At 43.1% G+C, this 26,933-nt stretch overlaps 1 protein-coding gene across 5 annotated transcripts in view; it reads left to right on the forward strand.

Annotated features, from left to right (window-relative positions):
• The first annotated feature begins 17,212 nt into the window (after positions 1-17,212).
• The window catches only part of SEC24B (SEC24 homolog B, COPII coat complex component), a 93,624-nt gene continuing 83,903 nt past the window's right edge, over positions 17,213-26,933 (forward strand). For 4 of the 5 annotated variants that reach the window (XM_057546524.1, XM_057546526.1, XM_057546527.1 and 1 more), the window contains exon 1: positions 17,214-17,514. In XM_057546524.1, coding sequence (XP_057402507.1) covers positions 17,388-17,514 — 127 coding nt within the window. In that variant the 5' untranslated portion in view covers positions 17,214-17,387. Of the gene's footprint in view, positions 17,515-26,933 lie in introns of all 5 variants that reach the window. The other variant, XM_057546525.1, reaches the window with a different exon arrangement.

Below are 26,933 nucleotides of genomic sequence, written 5' to 3' on the forward strand. Positions count from 1 at the left end.
TCTGGGACCCCTATAATTCAAATGTTGGTGCATTAAATGTTGTCCCAGAGGTCTCTGAGACTGTCCTCAATTCTTTTCATTCTTTTTTCTTTATTCTGCTCTGCGGTAGTTATTTCCACTGTTTTATCTTCCAGGTCACTTATCCGTTCTTCTGCCTCAGTTATTCTGCTATTGATTCCTTCTACAGAATTTGTAATTTCATTTATAGCATTGTTCATCACTGTTTGTTTACTCTTTAGTTCTAGGTCCTTGTTAAATGTTTCTTGTATTTTCTCCATTCTATTTCCAAGATTTTGGATCATCTTTACTATCATTACTCTGAATTCTTTTTCAGGTAGACTGCCTATTTCCTCTTCATTTGTTTGGTCTGGTGGGTTTTTACCTTGCTCCTTCATCTCCTGTGTATTTCTCTGTCTTCTCATTTTGTTTAACTTACTGTGTTTGGGGTCTTCTTTTCACAGGTTGCAGGTTCGTAGTTCCCGATATTTTTGGTGTCTGCCCCCAGTGGGTGAGGTTGGTTCAGTGGGTTGTGTAGGCTTCCTGATGGAGGGGACTGGTGCCTGTGGTCTGGATCTTGTCTTTCGGGTGGGCAGGGCTGCATCTGGCAGTGTGTTTTGGGGTGTCTGTGAATTTAGTATGATTTTAGGCAGCTTCTCTGCTAATGGGTGGGGTTGTGTTCCTGTCTTGCTAGTTGTTTGGCATGGGGCGCCCAGCACTGGAGCTTGCTGGCCATTGGGTGGAGCTGGGTCTTAGCGCTGAGATGGAGATCTCTGGGAGAGCTCTCACCAATTGATATTACATGGGGCCGGGAGGTCTCTGGTGTTCTAATGTCCTGAACTCGGCTCTCCCACCTCAGAAGCTCAGGCCTGACACCAGGCCAGAGCAACAAGGCCCTGTCAGCCACACGGCTCAGAAGAAAAGGGAGGGAAAGAAAGAAAGAAGAGAGCAACCAAACCAAAAAACAAATCCACCAATGATAACAAGCGCTAAAAACTATACTAAAAAACAAACAAAAAAAACGGACAGACAGAACACTGGACAAATGGTAAAAGCAAAGCTGTACAGACAAAATCACACAAACAAGCATACACATACACACTCACAAAAGGAGAAAAAGGAAAAATACATATAAAAAAAAGAAACGGAAGAGAGCAACTAAATCAATGAATAAATCTACCAAGCTCTAAATACTAAACTAAGATAAACATACAACCAGAAACAAATTAGATGCAGAAAGCAAACCCCAAGTCTACAGTTGCTCCCAAAGTCCACCACCTCAATTTTGGGATGATTCATTGTCTATTCAGGTATTCCACAGATGTAGGGTACATCAAGTTGCTTGTGGATATTTAATCCGCTGCTCCTGAGGCTGCTGGGAGAGATTTCCCTTTTTCTTCTTTGTTCGCATAGCTCGTGGGGTTCAGCTTTGGATTTGGCCCCGCCTCTGTGTGTAGGTCGCCTGAGGGCATCTGTTCCCTGCCCAGACAGGATGGGGTTAAAGTAGCAGCTGATTAGGTGACTCTGGCTCACTCAGGTGGGGAGAGGGAGGGGTACAGGATGCGGGGTGAGCCTGCAGCGACAGAGGCCAGCGTGATGTTGCAACAGCCTGAGATATGACGTGTATTCTCCCGCAGAAGTTGTCCCTGGATCACGGGACCCTGGCAGTGGCGGGCTGCACAGGCTCCCAGGAGAGGAAGTGTGGATAGTGACCTGTGCTCGTGCACAGGCTTCTTCGTGGCTGTAGCAGCAGCCTTAGCATTTCATGCCCGTCTCTGGGGTCCGCACTGATAGCCGTGGCTCGCGCCTGTCTCTGGAGCTCATTTAGACGGTACTCTGAATCCCCTCTCCTCGCGCACCCCAAAACAATGGTCTCTTGCCTCTCAGGAAGTTCCAGACTTGTTCCCGGACTCCCTCCTGGCTAGCTGTGGTGTACTAGCCCCTTCAGGCTGCGTTCATACATCCAACCCCAGTCCTCTCCCGGGGATATGAACTCTGAAGCCCAAGCCTCAGCTCCCAGGCCCCACCCGCCCTGGCAGGTGAGCAGACAAGCCTGTCAGGCTGGTGGATGCTGCTCGGCACCCATCCTCTGTGTGGGAATCTCTCCGCTTTGCCCTCCGCACCCCTGTTGCTGCACTCTCCTCTGTGGCTCCGAAGCTTCCCCACCACCCACCTGCCGTTTCCACCAGTGAAGGGGCTTCCTAATGTGTGTGGAAACTTTTCCTCCTTCACAGCTCCCTCCCAGAGGTGCAGGTCCCACCCCTATTCTTTTGTCTCTGTTTTTTCTTTTTTCTTTTGCCCTACCCAGGTACGTGGGGAGTTTCTTGCCTTTTGGGAAGTCTGAGGTCTTCTGCCAGCGTTCAGTACATGTTCTGTAGTAGCTGTACCTCATGTAGATGTATTTTTGATGTATTTGTGGGGAGGAAGGTGATCTCCACATCTTACTCTCCACCATCTTGAAGCTCCAGTCACTGATGGGTTTTGTATTTTTTTAAATAAATTTATTTATTTATTTACTTATGGCTATGTTGGGTCTTCATTGCTGCTCACAGGCTTTCTCTAGTTGCAGAGAGTGGGGGCTACTCTTCATTGCAGTATGAGGGCTTCTCATTGCAGGGTCTTCTCTTGTTGAGGACCACAGGCCCTAGGCACACAGGCTTCAGTAGTTGTGGCACACAGGCTCAGTAGTTGTGGCACATGGGCTCTAGAGTGCAGGCTCAGTAGTTGTGGTGTATGGGCTTAGTTGCTCTGCAGCATGTGGGATCTTCCCAGGGATCGAACCCATGTCCCTTGCATTGGCAGGTGGATTGTTAACCACTGCACCCCCAGGGAAGTTCCCACTGATAAGGTTTTTTTTTTTTTTAAGATTTGCCTGTTTCTTTTTTATTTATTTATTTATTTATTTTAAAAATTTATTTATTTATGGCTGTGTTGGGTCTTCATTTCTGTGCGAGGGCTTTCTCCAGCTGCGGCAAGCGGGGGCCACTCTTCATCGCGGTGCGCGGGCCTCTCACCATTGCAGCCTCTCTTGTTGCGGAGCACAGGCTCCAGACGCGCAGGCTCAGTAATTGTGGCTCACGGGCCCAGTTGCTCCGCGGCACGTGGGTCTTCCCAGACCAAGGCTTGAACCCGTGTCCCCCACATCGGCAGGCAGATTCTCAACCACTGCACCACCAGGGAAGCCCCTGATAAGGTTTTAATATGAGTCTGAAAGCGATTGATTTATTATGGTCTCTGTGCAGTCAACCCTCTCTGCTAATGATAATCTGTATTTGCAGCCGCTCCCCAGCATGCTAGCATCACTGCCTCAGCTCCACCTCAGATCATCAGGCATTAGATTATCATAAGGAATGCACAACCTAGATCCCTTGCATGTGCAGTTCACAGTAGGGTTCGCACTCTTATAAGAATCTAATGCCGCCGCTGATCTGACAGGAGGTGGAGCTCAGGCGGTAATGCGAACGATGGGGAGCGGCTGTAAATACGGAGGAAGCTTTGCTCACTGGCCCACCGCTCACCTCCTGCTGTGAGGCCTGGTTCCACAGCCCAGTACTGGTCCATGGCCCGGGGGTTGGGGACCCCTGATCTGCCGCATTCTAACATCCAAGGTCCAATCAGGAGACAAAAACCATATCAGTTATTTAAATGGAAAAGTTTAGTATAAACGACTGTAAAGTAGTAAAATGTAGTGAGCTACTAAAGGAGATAAAAGAGGATTCTAAGAGGTACAGAAATGGTACCTGCAGATAGCAGCTACCACCTTTAATGTTAATGGAAAGTGAATAAGGAAGGAAAATTCAAAATTTAGAGGACTCCCACACCAAGGTTGAGATGCATACCTCCAAGGAGATGTGTGGTTGTCACAGGAACCTTCAACTTTCTGGTGGCAACGGAACTGCTACAGGACATGAGCCACAGCAGCCCCACCACCGGGTGACAGAGAACTTGATGGAGGGCACAGACTTCAGCTGGTCAACAGGACTCACTGACCACAGCTCAGGTCTCAAGATGTGGACTTGTTAGTCAAAATGCTCCTAGCAAGGGAGTGAGGAAAGAGAAGGGAAAGGAACTCAGGACCAAGAAGACTGAGAAGGAGCCAGACAGGTAAGAGGAAAAGGTATTATGGAGGGCATTATGCTAAGTGAAATAAGTCAGCCAGAGAAAGACAAATACTCTATGATATCACTTATATGTAGAATCCAAAAAAATACAATAAACTCGTAAATATAACAAAAAGGAAATAGACTCAGGTACAGAGAACAAACTAGTGGTTTCCAATGGGGAGAGGGAAGAGGGGAAGGGCAAGAGAGGGGTATGGGATTAAACTGGGATTATACAAACTACTATGGGATTATACAAACTACTATGTATAAAATAAATAAGCTACAAGGATATTGTACAACACATGAATGTAGCCAATATTTTATAATAACTATAAATGGAGTATAACCTTTAAAAATTGTGAAACACTATGTTGTACACCTCTAACTTATATGATATTGTGCATCAACTATATCTCAAAAAAAAAAAAAAAAAAGGAGTCAGACAGGTAAGAGGAAAAACAGAAAAGTGGGAGGTAACAGAATCTGAGAGTCAATGTCTGATGCTGCTAAGAGAACTGTCTCAACACCAGCTTTTTGTATTTGCAAGTTTCCTCTATGAGGTTTTTTCTTCTAACCCATCTTCATCTAATCCTACTTAACATTTATACCTTTCAATATCAATTTAGATATCTCCTCTTCTGGGTGCCTTCTCAAATCTGCCCCTTATACACATGGTTATGTGCTCCTTTGGCTGCTAAATGCATTTGCATTTATCCTTGTGATAAAACTTAAGCTCCTTAAACTATGAGATTATGTTTTATTCCTCACCGTATCTCCAGATCATAACACACTTCTCAGCACTTTGTTAGCATTTCAGCATTTGATAAATTTTTTTTTAATCTTAATAAATTGCTCTTTTCTCTGTCCCAAATCACTTTTGTTCTACTTCCGTCAAGGCGCTTATTACCTATTATTATTTTTGTATGTTATTTCCTCTCCCCAAGAAGCCATTAGCTCCTACTACTATGATTGACAAGCAGTGTATTGCACAGAGTAAGCATTTTCTAAATATTTGCTGTATAAAATGTCACCAAACTCATAAAAGGTGATTAAACTACAGTAAGACTGTTTCCGGATTGGCTTTTGAACTGTGTCTGAAGACATTTCCTTTTATAACTTTATCAGGAGGCATGCAAGAACCTGGGGGAGTACTGTTTTACACTCATTTGACTACAAGAAGCAAATTAGCTTAAATGGAAAGGGGGGGAGTTTCTTCCTATTAGGAGTAGGACTGCTGTGGAAACGCTGGAGTGAGCTGGAATCAGGCCCTTCATTGCGGGCAAGAGCATTCTGTGTCCCTACCCTCCTGCACATCCTCTGCTTCCATCCTCCCGCTCACAGTGGCCTTTCATTCATTCCTTCATCCTTTTCTTCCTTTCTTTTCTTCACTGATAACAATGGTGGAATCACAAGGCAAGGGAGGGAAATGCTGTTGAAAAGCATTCCTGGAAATTCCTTCCCTGGAGGTCCCGTTGTTAGAACTCCGAGCTTCCAGTGCAGGGGGTGAGGGTTGGATCCCCGGTAGGGAAACTAAGATCCCACAAGCCACGAGGCCAAAAGAAACAAAAACCAAAAACCTTTCCCTAAGGTTGGCAATGGCCTCCTACAGCTCCAGAATTTACAGATCCTCCATTCAAGAGAGGTTCTAAACTGAGGTTGAATTATTTCATCCAGCCCCACACTGAGAGTGAAGGGACTCTGATTTACCCAGTTTGTGTCAAGTGCCTACTCCTGGTCCACTCAACTGTAGGGTCTTGCAGCAAAAGCATGGCTAAGAGTTATCCCTGTAACTGCAGCAATGGATCAGCAGGGGATAGAGGTTAGGAAGGATAGGAAACTAAAGAACTAGACAGAAAGAACCTACTACATTATCCACTACACAACCCACCCAGGTCAGAGTTTAAGAGGAGGAAACCATGTCTCGGGGGGAGGAAGGATCCTAAACAACTATAGGGTTGGCCCTAGGTTTAACAGTCAGCAATCCAATGTAGGTAGTGTAGGGTCAGGTTTGATGTGACTCGGTGGACACGAAGGGCCTAGATCTCATCCCTAGTCACATCAGATATGGCCACTTATGGGGCAGAGGCTCCTTCAGCAGCTCCTTCGGCAGCTCCCATCTTGCTCAGTTATGTCTGACCAATTGGTGAAGGCTGGCCTGCAGGTGAAGGCACTGGGGCTGGGGACAATGGAGGCTTATGATTTCTAGTGTGTTCTGCATCTAGCAGCATATCATTATCCAAACTGACCACTTTGAAAGGCAGCATCTTTTTATGTAGCTAAATATGTTCTCGTAAGTATGAAAAAAATTATTTTCATTATAGTTTATCACATCTCATACCACTTGTCCTATATTTATTATAGGAGGGGATGACATTGAGCAAGCTGTATAGTTAATGTCTCATTTGTTTTACTAATGGAAAAATGACAAAGGAAATTAACCAAAAAAAAAACCCACTGAATTTTATGGATTTGATCATCAACTCTGCTGCCTCATGTCAACTGTTAACTACTTTCTTAAAATCATATGGACTTTTAAAATTTTAACTCATAACTCATTGACCAGAAAGGGCCCCAGGGCCAACCTACCACCAAGTGAAATCTGACCATCTGTTGTGTAAAGGCAGAGCTGGAACTGCTCCAGGACTAGCACGACCCATTGCTTTTCCTCTGCTACACACATTCCCCAACCACATCTCTGCCCTAGACCTTTACAGATGTGTTACACCTGTAAGGATTATCTGCATTTTTTTTTTTTATATAAGCAACTTTTTTTTTTTTTTTTTTAAGATTTCTTTATTGATTGATTGATTGATTGCTATGTTGGGTCTTCGTTTTTGTGCTATGGCTTTCTCCAGTTGTGGCAAGTGGGGGCCACTCTTCATCGCGGTGCGTGGGCCTCTCACTATTGTGGCCTCTCTTGTTGCGGAGCACAGGCTCCAGACGCGCAGGCTCAGTAGTTGTGGCTCACGGGCCCAGTTGCTCCGCGGCATGTGGGATCTTCCCAGACCAGGGCTCGAACCCGTGTTTCCTGCATTAGCAGGCAGATTCTCAACCACTGCGCCACCAGGGAAGCCCGATTATCTGCATTTTTAAACTAAAAGAAGTAAAACAATTATCAGAAATTTTAGGTGTAGGAGAAGTGAGGTTGTAGAAATAGAAATGGATGTAGATACAGAATTTCCTGTCCTTTCAAATGAGATCGCTGGATAAACATCTTTATTTAAATTGGTCCACGGTGTTGGAATTGTTTATGAAGTGTTTTATACTATGGAGTGTGGAGTTGAAGGAGTCTAGCAAAATTAGTTAAAGAATATTTTAATTACTTTGGTTCGATATCATCCTAATTTGTAATCCAACACCTAAAAATTGTTCCCCTTTCTACCAAGAAATAAACCATTTTTTATCCATCTAGTTTTTTTATTTCTGTGCATTCCTTTCAGATCAACTGCACGAAACACAAAACTGTTCTTATTAATCACGTCTCTCTAGGCACACCTACACATTGTCCACCAGATGGCAATGGAAGCCCACCAACAGCTTAAACCACAAAGGAGAAAATTAATCAAGACAGAGGGCTGGGGGGACGTTGCTTTCTCTCTTTTTTAAACCTAATTGTTAAATGGAGGAGGGTTGTTGCATTTTTAGAGCCTTAGATATTGGGCTTTTTAAAAAGCCTAATTAAAAAGAAAACTTTTAGAAAGATATGTTACTGACAGTGTTTTTAGTACTCTAACTAGATTACATTTTCTGGTGATTTTTTTCAATGAAACAAAATGGTACTGAACATCACTGCTTGGGTAAAGTTTGCTAAGATGTATTTTTTAAGTTCTCAGTAATCTGCTCATTGAAGTGCTTGGCTGGGGGAGGAGTAGAAAGTGGCCTTCCTCTATATGCTTGAAATCTCTTATGCTTTTTCCTCACCCAACTAAGGCACACGAGAGAATATCCTCTTAACAGACCTCATCAGCTGCTGGAAACTGGGTCAGCTACTTTTGCACTTGGATCCTGGAGTCTTTCAGGTAACCATCCCTTCTTCCTCTATGACTTCCCCCATGTCTCATCCCACTCACTGAATTATTGGGATAATTGTGAGCTTGGGAGGAGTTTCTTAATCATTTTGAGTTTCATATTTCTCAACCTTAGAGTTATTTTTAAAATGTCTACTATTTTGTGGAAATAATATTTTAACGAACCTAAAACAATGCCTGGTTCTTGGTAGGTGCTCAAACAATAGCAACAATTATTATTTTTGCCTCCAATTTCTACCTTATTTTGAAAGTGAACATGTGACTTATTAACCATAGTGATTTGTATAGTGTTCTTATCATTTTTGCCTCATGATAAATGCAACAGAATTCTTGCAACAGAATTATGACTGTGCCTATGGTTTATGTGTGCAGGTTAACTATCAAAATTTATATATTTTATGTCTACAAAGAACTCAGGAACTCATGTATTTGCAGCCGTTACGATTTTTGGTTTCTTTAGCCTGGTAGGCTGAATACAACAACATAGTACACACGCACGCACACAGAAGAAATGCCACCTCAGCTCAGAGTGTGTCTCAAAGCACATATTTTCCAAACTTCAGATGAGGGGGGAGAAACTAATAGATCTCAGAAGCGCTGGCTCCCCAGCTCTTAGTTATGGAGAAAGTATATGGATTACATGCTTCAGTTCTGCAACTTATAGCTCCATTGGAGTTTCATGGAAAACAAAGTAAGAACTTTTTTTGTCTTGGAAACTAGACAGGAAATCCCCACTTTACTCATATATCCTAAATCTCAGGAAATAAGAACAGCTAGGCCTAGAGATCCTTTTTGGATTAAGCTTGTTCAATCTACAACTGGGTACCATGTGATCCAGTGTCTGTGGGGAGTCTCATTAGAAGATAATGGCACTAGTTTTGATAAATAATAAAGATCTTTATTATTGTAAGTTTCCTTAGAGATGTAATACAGAGGGCTTTCACTGAAAAAGCAGAAAGGAAAGCTTCCTACAATACCTCTATATATATTTCCTCTCTCCGAAGTTCCTTACTCATGATAGCTAAAGTCTCCTACTGCTCTTTTGATCCCCTGGTCCCTCAGAGGGACTTTGCTTCCACTTTGTTCACTACCTTCTTCCCAGATGATGTAAAAGTGAGAAGCCATGGATTCCAGTGTCCCTGTGCACCAGCCACACCCAGAAGACAGCTGGAGGTCCCCTGATCCTTCTTCTCTTCTTGGTAAGAAGCATGTGGCATCCCCTAGAATGTGTATTTCTCTTTTCCTGAATGTTTGCCTACATTCCCTACCTTGTTATATTGAAAAGGAGAAAATTTCATGGGAGAAATTCTTGTTTAAAATAACTCTTGTACCAAGTTTCCTGTGGCTTAAGCCCTATAATATTATATGCTTGCTAGCATGTGATAAGGACTATTTTAGTCTATTACACAGCAACTGTGCATAGGAATCTACTCGATTTCTACTTTTCATTGGTGAAGAAGAAGGCTATTATAAGAAAAAAAAAACACACCTTTTTGAAAGAGTCTGTGAACCAAGAAAGTAAAGAAACTCTACTTCAATACCTGAATATAATATAGAGGAAAGGAAGGACCTCACAGGAAGGACATTGTTTAGTTTACTAGGGCTGCCATGACAAAATACCACAGACTGGGTAACTTAAAACAGTAAAAATTAATTTTCTCATAGTTCTGGAAACTAGATGTCCAAGATCAAGGTTTCAGCAGGGTGGGTTTCTTTTGAGGCCTCTCTCCTTGGTTTGCAGATAGTATCCTCTCTCTGTGTGTCCTCACATGATCTTTCCTCTTCTTATAAGGACACCAGCCAGATTGGATTCGGGCCCATTCATATGACCTCATTTTACCTTAATTACCTCTTTAAAGGTCCTATCTCCAAATACAGTCACATTCTGTGTTATCAGGGGTTAGAACTTCAACATATGAATTATGAGGGGATGCAATTTAGCCCATGACAGAGATTTAAATTTTACTGGAATTAGAGTTGGATATGCCTTTGAAGACTTTAAGGATATTAATAAGAGTTTTTTAATTACTGAAAATATCAAAGTAAATGAAATCCAAATGACAAATAGAATGACAGGCTATGGAATCTGGAATTAGGAGAAAGTAGCTAAACCTCCCTCCCAGTGTGGGGATACCTTCTCCAGGATTCCCAGGATTTGTGCTTGAAAGTATTTCATGTATCAAAATTCAACTCATTTGTCCTTGTTCTGACATCTGAAGCAACAGACTTACCACTCTTCAGAAGAAAGCTTTCAAATATTTTAGGAAGTTTATCATTTTGCCTAGTCTTGTCTTCTCTAGTCCAAACCCCCCAAATTCCTGGACATTTTTTATATGGCAAGCTTTTCAGACATCTTGCCATCATAGTGTTTTTTAAAAGTATGTCTCTCTAAATGAATTGGTATCTTCAACATGTTTTTAGTCTGGCATTTTTTGAATAGGGAATTGTGTTTCACACAATTGATTTTTTTCACGTAATTGAAGTTTATCCTTTCAAGTAGTAACAGAAAAATTAACTTAATCTTCTGTAAAACAGAAACACTCCTTCTTATGACATTTTAACTTACAAAGTTTCATTAAAAAAAATCAGCCTTTTTTTTTTTTTAAATACAGAGCAACAGTATATCAACTTTACCTGCTTCCAGCAGATGGCACTAAAGATTGTACAAAGTAATTTTCATCTAGGGTAGAGCTTCCCAGCCCTTTCATGTCATAGCAGAGCTGGAAAATAAGAGCATTTTTGCTGGATAAGTAAACAGTGTGTTGCAGCCGAAGAAGAGGAGCATCGGGATCACCTAAAGGCCCCCTCTGGTTCTGAACTGTGTTGCTTCTACATTCATATGTTGAAGCCCTAACCACCACCATCCCTCACGTGCCTGTAATGGAAACAGGGTCTTTGAGGAGGTGATTAAGGTTAAATGAGGTCAGAAGGGTGGAACCGTGATCTGATAGAACTGGTGCCCCTGTAAGAAGAAGGGAAGTCCCTGGTGGTGCAGTGATTGAGAATCTGCCTGCCAACGTGGGGGACACGGGTTCGATCCCTCGTCCAGGAAGATCCCACATGACGCGGAGCACTAAGCCGCGGCCTGCGCTCTAGAGCCTGCGAGCCACAACTACTGAGCCCGTGAGCCACAGCTACTGAAGCCCGCGTGCCTAGAGCCTGTGCTCTGCAACAAGAGAAGCCAACGCAATGAGAAGCCCACGCACCACAACGAAGAGTAGCCTCTGCCCGCCGCAACTAGAGAAAGCCCGCGCACAGCAACGAAGACCCAACGCAGCCAACAATAAATAAATAAATGAATAAAAATTTTAAAAAAAACAGAAGAGACACCAGAGAGATAGCTCTCCCCTCACCGTGTGAGAACACAATGAGAAGGTGGAGGTCTGCAAGCCAGGAAGAGGGCTCTCACCAGAACCTGACGGTGCTGACACCCTGATCTCAGACTTCCAGCTTCCAGAACTGTGAGAAAATAAATTTCTGTTGTTTAAGCTACCCAGGCTATGGTATTTTGTTATCCTGAGCTAATACACCATCTTTCTACAACAAACCATAACCAGCAAGAGGAAAAGTAATTGGTAAAATGGAAACATTGTTGAACGGGTGGCAAGATGATCAGTGTCAACATCGGGCACCCATTAACCCACTAGGAGGTGTTTCAGTATCTTAAAGGCCTAAGAAAGTACTGCTGCTGTAGAAAGCCAGGGAAATTCCAGACCCATTTTAATCTGTACCTCATCAACAGGAATGGCGGGAATACACTATAGCTACTAAGAGGTTCCCTTAGGATTGCAAAGAAGGGCATTCCTTTCCTCAGTGGACTTTCAAATGTAAATGAAAAGATGCCCTTCGGAACCTTGCTGCTCCAAGTGCGGTCCAGGACCAGAAGCAGCAGCACCACCTGCGAGCTGGCCGGATTTTCAGAATCTCAGGCCTTCCCCAACCTACCAAATCAGAATTTGCATTTTAACAAGAACCTCAGGTGATCCATAGGCACATTAAATTTCGAGAAGCATCACTTTACATCTTATATCAGCAAAAAAAAAAAGAGAAGAGTAAGCTTGGTTCTAAAGCTTCAAAGAAGCTCACTTTTGGGAATTCCCAAAAGTGGCAGTCCAGTGGTTAGGACTCTTAAGCTTCCACAGCTGGGGGCCTGGGTTCAATCCCTGGTCAGGGAACTAAGATCCTGCAAGCTGTGTGGCACAGCCAGAAAAAAAAAAAGGAAAAAGGGGGGAAAAAAAGGCTCACTTTTCTGTTTGGTGGAAATACATTTGTGGCCTAGGAGAGTTTACCCTGGATTTGTGAATATTGGGACTTATGAACAAGGAGCTTTGGGAACCTAACCTGTTCATATGTAAAAGAGTTTATAAGGTTCTAAAAATAGGGTGTATATCCCTGCTGTCAATATCCTTCAGAATACCAGGTTAGAAATTCTCAGATGGTAGAGACCTGTGGGCTATGTTTATCATATTCTCAGTGGAATATATAGGGTTGTTCAATTTAACTAATTGCCTCAGACTGCTGTGCATTTAAGTTCTTCCATTTTTTCAATATTCTAATGGTGATTGCTGCTCTCACTGTGCCTATATCAACAGTGTTTCCTTCTCCTGCCTCGTGATTCATTGTTTCTAACCTGCTGGGGGCTGGATAAGTGGATAACTGCAGAAATTACGGTATAGCTAAAATAATAGCCAAATGTTCTAAGTGAGAACTTGAGAGAATTTTCTGTAAGTGCACTTTTGCACATAGGCTGACTATGTGGCAATTATTTGCCTAAAAATCCCACCTTTTTTTTTTTCTTTTAGGATCTTTGTTTGTCTTAGACAGTTGAGACTTAAATGATAGTTAAATTACATCAACATAAGTGATCAAAAGATATGAACATCAGTGAAATTATTTCTTCCCATCATAATATGTCTTGGAACTCAACTTAGAATGCCCTAATCAGGGGTCCCCAACTCCTGGGCCACGGACCAGTACCGGTCCACGGCCTGTTAGGAATCGGGCCGCACAGCAGGAGGTGAGTGGTGGGTGAGCGAGCGAAGCTTCATCTGCGGCTGCCCATCCCTCCCCATCCCTCCCCATCGCTCGCATTACCGCCTGAACCATCCCCCATCCCCCCCGCCCTGTCTGTGGAAAAACTATCTTCCACGAAACTGGTCCCTGGTGCCAAAAAGGTTGGGGACAGCTGGCCCTAATGAAAAGAGGAAACAAAGATTCACAAGGAACATGAGAAAAAAATAACACAAGTTTGTAGAAAAAAAAATCAAGAAATAAATATAAGAAAGAAGGATTATATGTAAAAGATCCTGCATAGGATCTTCAGGGACAGATTATATCCTATTAATCTTTGTATCCCCAATACCTGGCCTACTAAAAATGCAATAAATGTGTAAAGAGATCAGAAAAAGGAGAGGAAAGAAGAAAGTCGTGTCTTCATATTGGGAGAGGGACATCTAATAGGGAATGCCACTGAAAGAGGAAAGGTATTCTACAAAGGTCACATGTGATTTAAAAACTAGAGGGAAAAAAAAAAAGCTGAGGAAGATAGGAAGCCAGGTACAACAGAGAAAGAACTGGATTAGCATTTTTTTGAGATAAAAATAGGTGTTCATTTGTCCAAGGCTCCCACAACTTCTGTTACAGAGAATGTGAGTCCTAAATTGGGGGTGACAAATAGTGGCACGTGTGTCAGAATTTGACATTCAGCAAAAACGTCCCTCCTGCACATGTGGCAGGGCTTACTTTCAATTATAGCACTTTTTCCCATTGAACACAAACTGGGCAACAGCGTTTATCTCCACGTTGCCTATCAAAACAATTAAGATTGACTGCTACCATGTTTGACACTCCTGGAACAAAGTATCACTTTTAATGATCGGCAAAAGATTGGAGAAATGTCCTGAAGAAAAGGACCATCGTTTCCTGATGTTGAAAAGAATGAACCAATTCAGCTTAACGTTGCTATTCAAAGCAGTGGTCCTCAAATTTTCCCGTGCATCAGAAAACACCGGGAAAGCTTGCTATTGGGTCGCATCTCCAGAGTTCAGTAGGTCCGTGGTGGGACCTGAGAACCTGCATTTCAAACACTTTGAGATGTGCCGTTGTAAATGTCACTGGAACAAATTCTAAACATGTACAACTGAAAATCCTTTGACAAGCAAAACAGTACACCATAAGTAGCATAGCTTTACGAAGAAAAATGTAAATTAATCAAGTATAGTTCGTAGTGAATAGAGCAAAGATTTTGGAGCTAAACAGACTTTGGTTTGAGCTCTGGTTCTGCCATTTACAGGTTCACGATTTGTACTAAGATTACTTGAACTCTATATAAGCTTTAGTTTCCTCTGGTAAAATGGGGATGAGAAAAATATCCAACAGAGTTATTGTGAGGACTAAATGGGGGGGGGCGGGAAATACATCTAAAGTGACTAGCACAGTGCCTGGTACATGGTAAGCATTCATTCAATCCTTCATCCTTTTCCTCATTTTCTTCACTGATAGCAGTCGTGGGACTTAAAGCAGTAGAGTGAAATAACATATCTTCATAAAGGCTGTAGGATCTGTCATGCAAAAGATTCTTATAAGCATGCTAGAAAATACCACGGTGAATTAGCGGACAAGTGGAAAGAGCTTAGGTGATTAAGGTTGTGGGGAAGATGGGTTAAAACACAGAGTCCCATCCTCCTTCTTTAGGAGTCTCCCCTAAAGAGACAGGGCTCAACTTCAGTCCATATACCTGTGATTAAAATGGGCTTCTTAGACCCCAAAGCAGTGGTCCCCAACCTTTTTGGCACCAGGGACCAGTTTCGTGGAAGACAATTTTTCCATGGACGGGGCAGGGTGGTGGGGGGACGGTACAGGCGGTAATACGAGCGATGGGGAGCGTCAGGTACCAGTCCGTGGCCCGGGGGTTGGGGACCCCTGCCCAAGAGGATACATTCCAAGGACAGAAAGCCAATTGGCTCGTTATTCCCTTACCTTTATAATAGAAGCCCTTAATACAGGGCTTTTCTCTGAGCCATTTTTCAAAGGACTTCCAGGCAGCACTGGAACCTGTAATTGTGTAATCTTCTTGATGAAGCAGAGTGTGGTCTTTTGCTTATGCGGGGGCTTAGGTTTTTGCAGAAAAGCTGGAAATGCTGTAGAAAAGTGCTTGCCCATTTTGTGTAGATGGATGATGTATTGTTGAAAATCCTAAAACTCAGAAAGTACAAACTATTACAAAAGACAATTGTGGACTGTATATTTGATGATACTAATGAATTATTTTTAATGATTTTAGGTATAATAATGGCATTGTGTTTATGTTATACATTTAGAGATACATGTTGAATACTTACTGATAAAATAATATGTCTGAAATTCATTTCAAAATAATCTCAGAAGGCACTTCCCTGGCTGTCCAGTGGTTAAGACTCCACACTTCCACTGCAGGGGACAGTGGAACTAATCCCTGGTAGGGGAATTAAGATCTCACATGCTGTGCAGCGCAGCCAAAAAGAAAAAAAGAAAAAAAATTAATCTCGGGAGGGTGGAGGTTGGTGCCAGTATAGATAAGCAAGATTAGCCCTGAATTGACAAATGTTGACGCTGGCTGATGAGTATATGATGGTCCATTATACTACTTTCTCTTACTTTGTATTTCTTTGAAATTATCTACCTAAAATGTTAAAAAATTCAAGTAGTTTTTATTAGTCGGATATTGCTTTCTAGGACAGGATTATGTTATAATATGTGTACAGTGTAATTTTCTCTAAAGATTCTGAAAATTTACATTTAACAAAATTATTGGCTTTTAAACCTAAGAATTTGGCTTAATGCATCTTTCACATGCAGGAACTAGTATATTTTAGCTTCTGGATATCGTGATGTAGAAGTATTGTTTGGGTTGCTTATTAGTGTAGTGTATAAAATGGAAAGGAAAAATTAATCAGAATTATGGAAATAAGAATAAAGATAAATTCCAAAAACAAAAGTACAAATCCAACTACTGAAATCCTATTTGTAATTCATTTGGTGCATTAAAGCACCAAGTATCATTAATTCACGGCAGCAACTAAAGGGAAGCTTCGCATTATTCTAGGACTACAACACACTTTATGTTTGGCATAATCATTCAGTAATTAGACTTATCGCTCCAGAAATACAATCTTGCTCGATCCCATTTGGAATTCGACGCTTTTGAACAATTTCATTTCTAACAAACACAGAATGACTGTGGCATACTCAGGATTCCAAGATGGCAAAACGACTTGGGTAGTGCAGTCCCAGGGCTTTGCTTACCAGTTAGCATGCTGGGACAGGCCAGAGATTCAACGATTTCACTAGCGTAGAAACCAAGCTGAGTTCTTGCTTTGGGTGTTACAGCTTCTCTTCTGAGCATCAACAGGATGAGCCAACCCTTGGCAAAAATCAGGAGGACGATAAAGTTTGCCTTTCAGCTTCCCTTTACTCCATTTCCCCCTTTCCTTTCCCAGGGTTTCAGTCAGTGGGAAAAGTTCTCAATTCTTATTGAGATTCTGTGTTTATCATAGAGAAATGTTTCCTCTTCTTTTGCCCAGGATTATAATTCCCTACGGACAGGGAGCTTGAATGCCTATTTCCTTTAGGATTTAATATTAAGGGGGGAAACACCTCAAAATAAAAAAAAAAACACAGCCAAACCCAGGGTTCCTCTTCGGAGGGTGAGCGGGGCCAGTCCGGCCAGGCGCTGCCCTGGGCTCCGGAGGTCACCCCGCAGCTCTGGAACCCCGTCCCCGCACCGCACCGCCTGGCCCGGGCCCGCCGCGCTCTTGCCTCCGCCCCACGTGGGAGCGGGCCCAGCGCCCAGTCTATCCTGGTCCACCCCTTTCGCCCCGAGGCGACCGCAGGTCCGCCCGGGCCCGAGGTCGCAGGGCTGGCAGGGAGGCTGCCGCCCCGGGCCCCGCCTCCGGCCTGGGCGCGCCGGGCTCCGCCTGAAGGGGGCGCTGCGGCTCGCACAGTCAGCGCCTGCGGGGAGCGACCCGGGGGGTGGGAGTCCCGCGTCTCGGGGCTCGAGGCGGCGGCGGGGCAGGGCCGGGCGGGGTTCCGGCGCCCGCAGCGGCCGAACTAGGCTCCGGGGCGGAGCGCGAGCACTCCAGCCACGGTCCCGGGTGACTCCGTCGGTGACGCCGGGCGCGTTCCTTCCTCTTCCTCTCGCCGCTCCGGCTCCGCCTTCCCTTCCCTCCGCCCAACTCCCCGAAGCGGAGCCGCCGCTGCCGCCGCCGCCCGCAGCGCCGTCATGTCGGCCCCCGCCGGGTCCCCTCATCCGGCCGCCAGCTCCCGGATCCCGCCCAAGCTTGGCGGAGCCGCCGCCTCTGGAGCCGCCGCGCCCGCGGGCCCGGGCCCGGGGCCTCACCAGCAGAACGGTGAGGAGGGCGGCCGGGGCGGAGCGCGGGGCCTAGTGCTAGCTGGGCAGCCTGCGCGGCCGGATCGGGCGGGGCGGGCGGGAGGGCGGTGGGAGAGGGGGCGGCTGCCGGGGCGGGGGGGTGGGGGGCGGCACGCGGCGGGGGCCGGCCCCGGGGGGTTTGGGGGGGCTGGGGGGAGGGGCGCCCCGGCGCGGGGGCCTGCCCGGGGAATCGGGGAGCAGGGCTGTCTCTGTAGTGTGACCCCGGGCCCGAAACCACGGGGGCGAGTAGGGGCCGTAGAAAGGGGGGAGACCAGACACCGCGTGAAATCCCCTTTATCCAGCCCGGGCGCAGGGGAGTTTCCCCGGGCGACCCCTTCGCCCAGATACCCGGCGAAAAGCCGAGGCCGCAGAGTGCGTGGTCCGGGGAAGGCTGGTGTAGCCATGGAGCTGGGAGGGTTGTGCCCTTCCTGTCTCAGGAAAATTGCTGTGATTTCTGAGGCCCGGCGAGCACGCTGCCTGGAAGGGAACTTAAGTTAGTGCCCAAGTTTGTAGACAAAGGGTGTAAAGATGCAACGCAAGTGTAACTGTAACCCTGACCCAGTTCGGCCTCAAGATCTGTCATTGCTGCTGCGGCCGCTACTCGAGCGTTTGGAGTTTGCTGGTCGTGTTTGAAAGAGAGCAGGTGTCAAACGGATTTAAACGAATACTTTTAGATCTGGGTGGTTCCCCCCCCCCCCCAGCTTCACTTTCAAAAACACAAAAACGTGCCAGAGTTGGCCCTGTTTGAGGCAAGGCCTTCCTACCGGCAGCAGCCAATGCACCGTGAAAGCGCTTTCACACTAAGGTCGTGGGCTTTGGGGATGCGCGAATTTCAGCTGAAAAATGATCGGCTCTAGGATATCCATTCCCTCATCTTGAGATTTGGAATGTTCGTGGCTGGGGCCGGGAGAGAGGGGGCCTCCCTTTATAGACGATCACATTTTAGATGAGAACTCTCGAAAGTGATGGACTGAATACTTCAGAAGAATATGTCTGGTTCTCTGTAAAAGAGAACAAGGTCTGCTGGTACTCTAAAAATGGTTGTTGGATTGACCTATTTTATCCAATCTGTGAAATGAAAACTTACTGGACTTTATAAACCAGTTCAGCCAGCATCTAATTTTTATAACTGATACTTTTCAAGCTTGCAGTTTATCGTTTATCCTGAGAACCAAAAGTTGAATTTTTTTCATAAGTCAAACGTGATGGCTTAGCCTTATCCTTTGGATCAGCCATACTTGTCAGTATTACATGCTTTACTTTCACTGGTCATTGTTTACTCTGTGGGTTTTGAATGTGAACAGAGTAGTAGGTTTTGTACTTCTGTCCTGAACATACATGAAGATATTATTTGTGAGCAGTTTTTGTTCTTGTAAACTTGATATAAATTCTTGTTTTTGTTTTGTTTTTAGAATAGCTTTGTGTGTGTGGAGGAACTAGAACACAATAATTTAGGAAGCGATCCCAAGTCTTTTAGAATATTTTAAATCCATGTTTAATAGTGATCCAAGGATTGTGTCTTGATTTTCTGAGTATGCACTGTTGTCTTAGTGTACAGTTTTTAAAGTGGCAAGTATTTACCTCAGCCTTACAAATTTTGTGAACACTCAAGGAATGGCAGGATATCAGTTGTAATCAGGCTGTTAAATACGTAAAAACAAATCAGTTAATACATTTAGAAGCCAAAAATAGATGATGCTTGATTTCTACTGTTTATAATCGTTACTTTGACATAATTCATTTCAACATCTGTTGCATGCTTGCCAGTTGGGGACTCAAGGTTAGCCTAGTAGAAAAGACAGAATCCCTGCCTTTCTCATAAATTGACGTATTTTGGTGACATTTGAGTTGGTTATGACCTTGAGGGATTTGACAGGGATGGATAGGAGAGAAGGGCTGTCTCAAGGGCATGAACAGAAGTCTCAAAATTTAGAAACTAAGAGGCAGAAAGGGTGTTGGGTGGGAGGGAAAATGCAAGGCGTTAAAGCTGAAAAGAATACCTAAAAGGGGCCAAGTTACAGAAAGGCCTTAAATGCTAAGGAATTTAGAAATTAAGATAAAGAACTAGAGTTAATATTTGTTTGTTTGTTTTTGTAAAAGTAAGTAGCTTACGTAGGTGAATAACAAGATCAAATCTGTTTTTGTTTGTTAATCTTAGAAAAAAGTAATTTTTGCTATATGGTATTTGGCACCCATAGATAATGATTAAGCAGTCATTCGGGTTTGTGGTTGATTCTTTAGCCCCACGTAAACTAGTTTGCCTTTTAATATATCTCTGTGGAATTCCAGCATGGTGAAAAAGAAATAGGTCAGAAGTATGAGTTTGAAGCATCACAGAAGACAGAGTTGTAAAACTGGAATGGTACTTCGAGATCACTTAGTTTAGCGGTTATCAAACATTTTTAAAAACAGATTTGTTTTCCTGCAGAGCCCTGCTATAGAAATCAGAAAAAAGCAGAGCTGTTGTGGTTAAAATAGAGGTGGAGATCCAGGTGTTTTGGGAACAGAGTCTGTAAAACATCTAGTTCACTTTTCTAATTGAACAGATCCAGAAAGTTTTGGGTGGGTGTTTTTCACCAATGCCAGTCTCCTGTTCACTACTGTATATTCAGGGCCTAGAACAAGTTATAGTCTCGTTAAACATTTGTTAAATGAATTCTAATACAGTCTTCCTAGTTCCAAGTCCAATCTCTTTCTATTAACAGACTCTAATAAGTCTCTTATTAGAAACTTTGACATTGGAAAGGGTAGGGAGGCAGAAACCGGGACTTCATTATTACTTTTCCTTATTTTCTAGGTTTAATTGTTAACATGCTTTCCCCCATTTATTTGAAGATAGAATTTGACTTCTCTGAGTCTTTGAAATATTTCTTTTTAAACTTCCTTCCTTGGAGTTATATTTCTGTACTTCAGTTTTTCACTGAGCACCATATGGGTGGTTTAGAATTATTTGTATTTTCATAGGAAGTATTAGTTGAATATTTTTCAACTTTTACTCTGCCTTTTGAGAGTCCTTCCAAAACTGAGTCCTCAAACAAGGGAAGATTGAGTGAATAATATCCTGGTAATGATGGCATAACCCCATAATTTCCCCCAATCGACTTACATTGAAAGAGGTCTTTTTAGAATTTTTGGGGGCGGTGGGTCACCCAAATTTACCAATAAAACACTGCTTTTTAATTCTACTTTTAGGAAGCAAATGGTGCTCATTTTCAAATGAAAATGTGTTTTCTTCCTTCCATGTGCCTTTTCCAACAATGATACTACCGGCAGGTTTATCATTTTAATTGTTAATAACGCAAGGAAGATGAGATAGTAATGGGAATTATGAGAATTCATTATGGAAGCTATAAATAAATATACCATTCACTCAGCAATACTGTCTGGTAGGTTATAGGAAACCCTTCAACTTTGAGAGCACATGCAAAATTTAAAATGATACAAATCTCCCTAGTGTGTCTGAAGTAAGTTTCTTTTGATCAGAGCAGTATCTGTGTCTCAGGTTTCTAGTCTTCCTTTCTAGCTAACCAGAAGCATTAAGGCCTCTCATGAAGATACTGCCATGGTATAATATAGCTTTCTGCGCACATAATTTCCCCCTCAGTTGATTAATAGATATCTCAAGGATCTTAAAAAATATATAAACAAGTGTCTTTTATCTGGGTTCAGTTTTTATTGTTGTTGCTGTATTGCTTTGGTTATTTTTATTGTATTTTCATTCCCATGCCACTCCCTCCCCCTCAGTTTCTGAGGTTATATCTGTACTAATTTTTGTAAATCATATTCCTTGCTACTGATCCTAGTATTTCAGCTAACTTCCATCTTTCTGATTCATCTGTAAACCCTGAAGTATTTATTAGATGCTAAAGATGTTGAAATAGAACAGATTTTGAGCCAGTCTTCAGCAGACTTTCCTAGAAATGAGAGCATCTTCACAGTCAGCACTACGTGTTAGAGCAGATCATGTTATATTCAGCCCTGGGGAAGCCACTATTATTTCCAGTAGGCTAAGCATACTCAGAATTGTCGGAAAGTGTGGGCTAGTGAAAAGGCTGTAGGCTCTGTTACAGCCCAGGGTTTTGTGGAGAAAATTACTTAACATCTCTGGACTTCAGGGGATAATAATACCTTCCTCATAGGGTTGTTGAGAAGATTACATTAAATGTGGTACTATTTTTTTTTTTTTTATAAATTTATTTATTTATTTATGGCTGTGTTGGGTCTTCGTTTCTGTGTGAGAGCTTTCTCTAGTTGTGGCGAGCGGGGGCCACTCTTCATCGCGGTGCGCGGGCCTCTCACTATCGCGGCCTCTCTTGTTGTGGAGCACAGGCTCCAGACGCGCAGGCTCAGTAGTTGTGGCTCACAGGCCCAGTTGCTCCGTGGCATGTGGGATCTTCCCAGACCAGGGCTCGAACCCGTGTCCCCTGCATTGGCAGGCAGATTCTTAACCACTGCGCCACCAGGGAAGCCCCAGTACTATTTTTTAAAGTACCTGGTGCTTAGCAAAATGAGATGCTTAGCAAATGAGGGTCCCCTTCATTTCATTTCCTTCAAAATACCAGGATATAAATTCTTCATGTGGCAGATAACCATGTTGAGTTTTCCTCATCACATTCCGTGGCAGCATGCAGTAGGCACTCAATGGAGTAAGTGAACTTGGCTATTATGTTCTTACACTCCCTCCCACGAATCTGCTCTTGGAAGGTTTCCTCTAATAGACCACTACCTCAGCTAGCTGGTTTGCGGGAAGGGGGGTTTCATCGGTTTTAAGTTTTCTAAAATTGTGTGCTGAAAGCTGCCTGTAAGAGGAACTGAGGAAAAAGCGGATGAAGTAGGTAGGGAGGGGGGAGGGACTAGTAAAATGCCTTGCCTAGGCAGTGGCCAAGTCCTAACTCGCTTGTTTTTCCTAGTATTTCTGTGAAATGGGAATTGTGAAATGGGCTTTGGAACCTACAATACCTGGCTTCTTCACTACTTCCCAACTATTTGAAATTGTATGAATTAGTGACCTTTCGTGTCCCTGTTTGTTTGTTTGTTTGTAAAATGACAATAGTGGTACTTCACAGGACTTGTGAGAATTATATAAGATTATATATAGGAAAGCAAAGTACCTGGCATGTAGTAGGTTTTCAACCAATATTGGTTTTCTTTTGGCCCCTTCACTCTAAGCACTCATTATCATGACATCCAAAGAGGACAACTGATGTAGTGGCAGGAATAACCTATACTTAGTGCAGTGAGATTTCATCCAAATGGTTGCATAGGCTGTATCTGCCAGCAGTGACTGGAACAGTTACCTTTGTAGCTATTAGCCCTCCATCAGGAAGAATAATCCAGGGTAATCAGATGTGATTGGGACTCCCCATTTTTTAAATGACTGGAGTTTCTAATTGCAGATTTCTTTAGAGGTGTATGTGTGTGTATACATTTTATGCTCACTAAAAATGTATTTTAGTAATATTGTTGATACTTTATTGGTAGAGGTAGTATATTCAAAATATTTAGTAATCAGTACTGCACGTACTGACCACTGAATGGATACCAGCCTTGCCCCTAGAGCAGAATTCAGACAGACTGCAGTGTGCCAGGCATTAGTCCTTTAGCTGCTAAGTCGTGAGTGGCTGTGTGGCAAGGGGCCAGCATGGTGGGGCGCAGCAGAGAGTCGGAGTCAGGACTGTGGCTGTTTACCAGCTGGTTCAGGAGCGTTTTAACAGTTTGATAAGGACGATTGTTAAAGTGCATACTGGCTGAGTATTGACGGACTTCTTGGTAACTCAGTGATGAATGAATTACCTTCTTAGATCTGATTCTCCTTCTCCCAATTAGTACCAATTGTATCTCAGTAGGATAGAGGAGTTTGTACTCCGCTGACCTTTCATTATCTTTTAAAGATAATGAAAACTTTTCATCTGACTTTTTTAAAAAGTTGGAAATTCAATTCAGGAAAAGACTAATGAAACAAAAATACATTAAAAATGTTGCTTCTCTGTGGGATTGTGGGGGGGGATGAGGAAACATTAAGAGCCTATGGTTTTTTGTATAATGACTAGACTTTCCATAAAATACTTGATTTGTAAATTTTGATTTTCATGTCGAGTTTGCTTAAAGCAGGAATAGAATGAGTTTTCCTTTGGTGAGACTCTTATCTCTGAAAGGAGATTATGTCACTGAGGCAGATCTATCCCTTGGGTGGATCTTGTGATAATTTACTCTTGCTAAGGAGGGCATAGACGCTTATAGAAAATCAGGCTGTATCTAGCTTGTATATGATAATATGTCAGGCTGACCAGCTGAAGCCTCTGCAGCTGTGATTAGAGTTGGGGAGATTATCCTGGATCTGGGCGGGCCTGATATAATTACAACCATCCTTATTAGAAACTGGAGGAGTCAGCCTGCAGAGAAAGTAATGTGACCATAGAGCAGAGGTTAGGATGTTGTGCTTTGAAGATGGAGGAAGGGGCCATAAGCCCAGGAATGCAGGTAACCACTAGAAGCTGAAAAAGGCAAAGAAATGGATTCTCTCCTCAGGCCTCGGAAGGAACCAGCTTTGCCCATGATACCTTGATATTAGCCCAGTGAAACTGGCTTTGGATTTCTGACTTCGAGAACTCTAAAAGAATAAATTTGTGTTATTTCAAGCCATTGAATTTGTGTAATTTGTTATACTTGCAGTAGGAAACTCATACATCTGGTAAGGGAAGAAAAAGTGGCAGTGTCAAAACACTTTAGATGTAATGAAATACAGTAGGTAATTACTTTCCTTTTGTTTCACATGTTCTTATACTTGAACTACTACAGAGTAAAAAGTGTAGAATGCCAAGGTAAAAAAAAAGTCAGACTTGTATATTTGTTCTCATAGTAGCGTATAAATGACTTTACATAGTGGAAGCTATTAAATTTTGAATTCTTTCTCTTTCAGTATCATATAGTTCTTGTTGATAATTGTGATGAGGTAAACGCCTGATACAGAAATATTTGAGGATTATTTACGGGGCTTAATTTTTTTCAAAATATAGTAATGGATTCCATGAGCCAGTCACTGTCCTAAGCCTTAAGGATATGATAGAGCTGAGAGCAAACTAGGCCCAAGTTTTTCACTTACAGAGTGTACACTTAGTTAGAGTTCCACGTGGAAAGCGCTGTCCAAAATACTGTAGTACAGCATAAAGCAGGCATCCACTTGTAGGGTTAGAGAATGTTTTCTAGAGGAAGAGCTGAGCTGAGAACTGAAGAATAAGTAGGAGTTGGTCAGATGAAGGGGGTAGAGGGAGTTTTTCAAGTTTCCGGGTAGAGGGAAGAGACTGTGTGAACAGTCAGGGGTGCACAAACATGACTTGAGAAAAATTTTCTATGCTAAGAGTGTGGAATAGTGATTTTCAGCCTTTTCACACTCATGGCTACTTTAGTGCCAGAGTTTTTGGTGGCATTCTTTTTTCTTTTTTAATTTATTGTTTGGCTGCGTGGGGTCTTCGTTGCTGCACGCGGGCTTTCTCTAGTTGCGGCGAGCAGGGGCTGCTCTTTGTTGTGGTGCGCGGGCTTCTCATTGGCGGTGGCTTCTCTTGCTGCGGAGCACGGGCTCTAGGCGCGTGGGCTTCAGTAGTTGTGGTACGTGGGCTCAGTAGCTGTGGCTCATGGGCTCTAGAGTGCAGGCTCAGTAGTTGTGGCGCACGGACTTAGTTGCTCCGCGGCATGTGGGATCTTCCCGGACCAGGGATCGAACCCGTGTCCCCTGCACTGGCAGGCGGATTCTTAACCACTGTGTTTGGTGGCATTCTTGAAGGAATTAAGCTTTGAATACCTGTATTTTTAAAAAGCAAGTTTCAGAAAAATACCACATAATTTACTTGATCCTCTTCAGAAGTCTTTACATGGCAACTTAACTGTTGTATTCTGCCCTAATAAACCTCTTCGATGGCCTTGTGAGGCAAAGCTCCAGCATACAACCTTACCTGATGTTGTGCTGTAGCTCCTTTGCTTTTCTTGTGGCAGGTTACACCTCCTCCTACCAGGCCAGCATTTTGTGTCACTTCATCATAACAGTAGGCATTCTGAGTTGTAACAGAATTACATTTTATTTATTGATCAAACTTCGGCGGACCCACGTGAGGACTCGCAGTATGTTAAGGTATACCTGTAGGAAATCACTGTGAGAAGGAGGAGTGGTGAGCAGTGAGTTGGGAGAGGTGAGCAGGGGTCAGATCATGAAGGGTCTCTGCATTGGTTTTCTCTTTGCTGATGTAACAAATTGCCACAAACTGGTGGCTTAAAACAACATGAATGCGTCTTCTGTAGGTTACAAGTCTAACTGGGCTCAAATCAAGGTGTCATTAGGGCTGCATTCACTTCGGGAGGCTCTAGGCAAAGGCAAAGGTCTTTTCCAGCTTCTAGGGGCTACCCACATTCCTTGGCTTGTGGCCCACTCTTTCCATCTTCGAAGCCAGCAACATTGCATCTCTCAGAGGAGTCTTCTGTAGTCACATCTCCCTCTGACTCTCTTCTGCTTCCCTCTGCCACTTTTAAGGACTCTCATGATTACACTGAGCTCACCTGGATTATCAGGGATATTCTCCCTCTTCTAAGGTCAGCTGATGAACAACCCTAATGCTATCTGTAACCTTACCTCCCCTTTGCCATGTAACCTAGCATATTCACAGGTTCCAGGGATTAGGAAATGGACATATGGGATGAAGGAGGGATTATTCTGTCTTCCACTATCTTACAGGCCATGTTAAAGAGTTTGAATTTTTCCTTGATGGCAAGAAAAATCGTTAGAAAGCTTTAAACAAGGAAGTAACAATCAGATTTGTTTTTTAGGAAAATCACTCTGGTGGCTATGTTTGGTGTAGTCATTTGTTTCAAAAATTTTGTCAATTTAGTAGGTCGTTTCCAGCACTTTTTTCATTGATGGTTTAAAAACTTGTTATTTTGCAATAATTTTAGATTTGCAGATGTGATACACAGTACGGAAAATGCAATAACCTTCACTTAGCTTCCTCTAAAGTCTTAACATCTTCCTCTCATTATTTACCATCTTATAAAACTATGGTACCTTTATCAAAACTAGGAAATTAACATTGGTGAAATACAATTAACTAAACAACCGATTTTTATTTACATTTCACCAGTTTTTCCACTAATTTTTTTTTCTGTTCCTGGATCCAATCCAGGATATCATGTTGCATTTAGTTGTCGTGTTGCCTTAGTCTCCTCTGGTCTATGACCATTTCTTAGTCTTTTTTTGTTTTTTAGGGCCTTGACAGTACTGGTAAGTTTTTTTGTAGATAGTTCCTCACTTTGGGTTTGCTGATGCTTTCTCATGATTAGACTGGGGTTATGATTTTTTTAGGAAGAATACCCAGAGGTTGAAGTGCCCTTATCATGTCATATCAGAGGTTACAT

The sequence above is a fragment of the Balaenoptera acutorostrata genome, chromosome 5, assembly GCF_949987535.1.
Source record: "Balaenoptera acutorostrata chromosome 5, mBalAcu1.1, whole genome shotgun sequence".
NCBI lineage: Eukaryota > Metazoa > Chordata > Mammalia > Artiodactyla > Balaenopteridae > Balaenoptera > Balaenoptera acutorostrata.